This window comes from Entamoeba dispar, genomic scaffold (genome assembly GCF_000209125.1).
Source record: "Entamoeba dispar SAW760 scf_1105229460389 genomic scaffold, whole genome shotgun sequence".
Taxonomy (NCBI): domain Eukaryota; phylum Evosea; order Mastigamoebida; family Endamoebidae; genus Entamoeba; species Entamoeba dispar.
The window spans coordinates 1-1,196 of NW_001854168.1; the positions used below are offsets into that span (position 1 = coordinate 1).

At 24.7% G+C, this 1,196-nt stretch overlaps 1 protein-coding gene across 1 annotated transcript, besides 5 other annotated features; it reads left to right on the forward strand.

The window, feature by feature from the left end:
• The first annotated feature begins 64 nt into the window (after positions 1 to 64).
• Positions 65 to 190: a microsatellite.
• Positions 191 to 492: 302 nt separating this feature from the next.
• Positions 493 to 578: a microsatellite.
• On the forward strand, positions 577 to 959 carry EDI_149760 (uncharacterized protein; the record flags this gene model as incomplete). Its single annotated transcript, XM_001737136.1, has 2 exons — positions 577 to 674; positions 701 to 959. 2 exons carry the CDS (start codon positions 577 to 579, stop codon positions 957 to 959), a joined length of 357 nt encoding a protein of 118 aa, XP_001737188.1.
• Positions 580 to 722: a microsatellite.
• Positions 621 to 691: a microsatellite.
• A 118-nt stretch (positions 960 to 1,077) lies between the features above and the next one.
• Positions 1,078 to 1,192: a microsatellite.
• Between the last annotated feature and the right edge of the window lie 4 nt (positions 1,193 to 1,196).

Genomic DNA, 1,196 nt, shown 5'->3' on the forward strand with positions numbered 1-1,196 from the left:
ATATATAGACTATCTTTACTATACTTATCTATTTTTACTTTTACTTTTTACTTTTTATTTCTTCTATGTATATATATATATTATATATGTACTTATGTACTTCTTATTCTTTTATGTATATATGTACTTATGTATATATTTATATATTTATATATGTATATATTTATATATGTATATATGTATATATGTACCCTCTTATTATGTTTATCCTATTATTACCCTTTCTTATTACTCCTTATAACTTTATCCTATTATTACCTATTCAACTTATGCTTATCATATTTACTTTATCATATCTACTTTATTATTTCTACTTTATCATTTCTGCTTATCATATCTACTTTATCATTTCTGCTTATCATATCTACTTTAACATTTCTGCTTAACTTCTGCTTAACTTATGCTTACTGAAAGCTTCCGTGGCTCAGTCGGCAGAGCGAACGGCTGTTAACCGTTAGGTCCTTGGTTCGATCCCAAGCGGAAGCGTCTTTTTTACTATTATTATTAACCTTTATGCTACTATTATTATTATTATCATCTTATTCACTTATTATTATATTATTATATTATATTATTATGTTCTTTTTTTATTCCCTTATTCCCTTATTCTTTCTCTTTAGTAGATATATTCTTATATTTCTATTTCTATTTATTATACTTATACATGTATATATGTATATATCTTTTTATACTTCCTTAGTATTTTACTTAGTATTTTACTTCCTATATCCTTATTAGATGTACCTACTTTATACTATTACCTATATGCTATTCTTATCCCTTTATACTATACTATTCTATTCCTCTTATACTATTCTTATCCCTTTATACCTTTATATTCTTATACTTTTATACTTTTATACTTTTATACCTATAACCATTTATACCTTTATACCTTTATACCTTTATACCTTTATACTTTATACTATTTCCTCTTATACCACCTATTCTTATTATAAAAATACGCCCCCCGTGGGGCTCGAACCCACGACCGCGCGGTTAAGAGCCGCGCGCTCTACCGACTGAGCTAGGAAGGCTCACAGATTATTAGTATTCTTGACTTCTAGACTATGACTATATTTATATATATTTTTATATTTATTTAAATTTTATTTTATTATTTATGTTTATTTTATATATGTAATGACTTATTATATTTATTCCTTTTTATTTCTATATTTCTTTATATATTATAT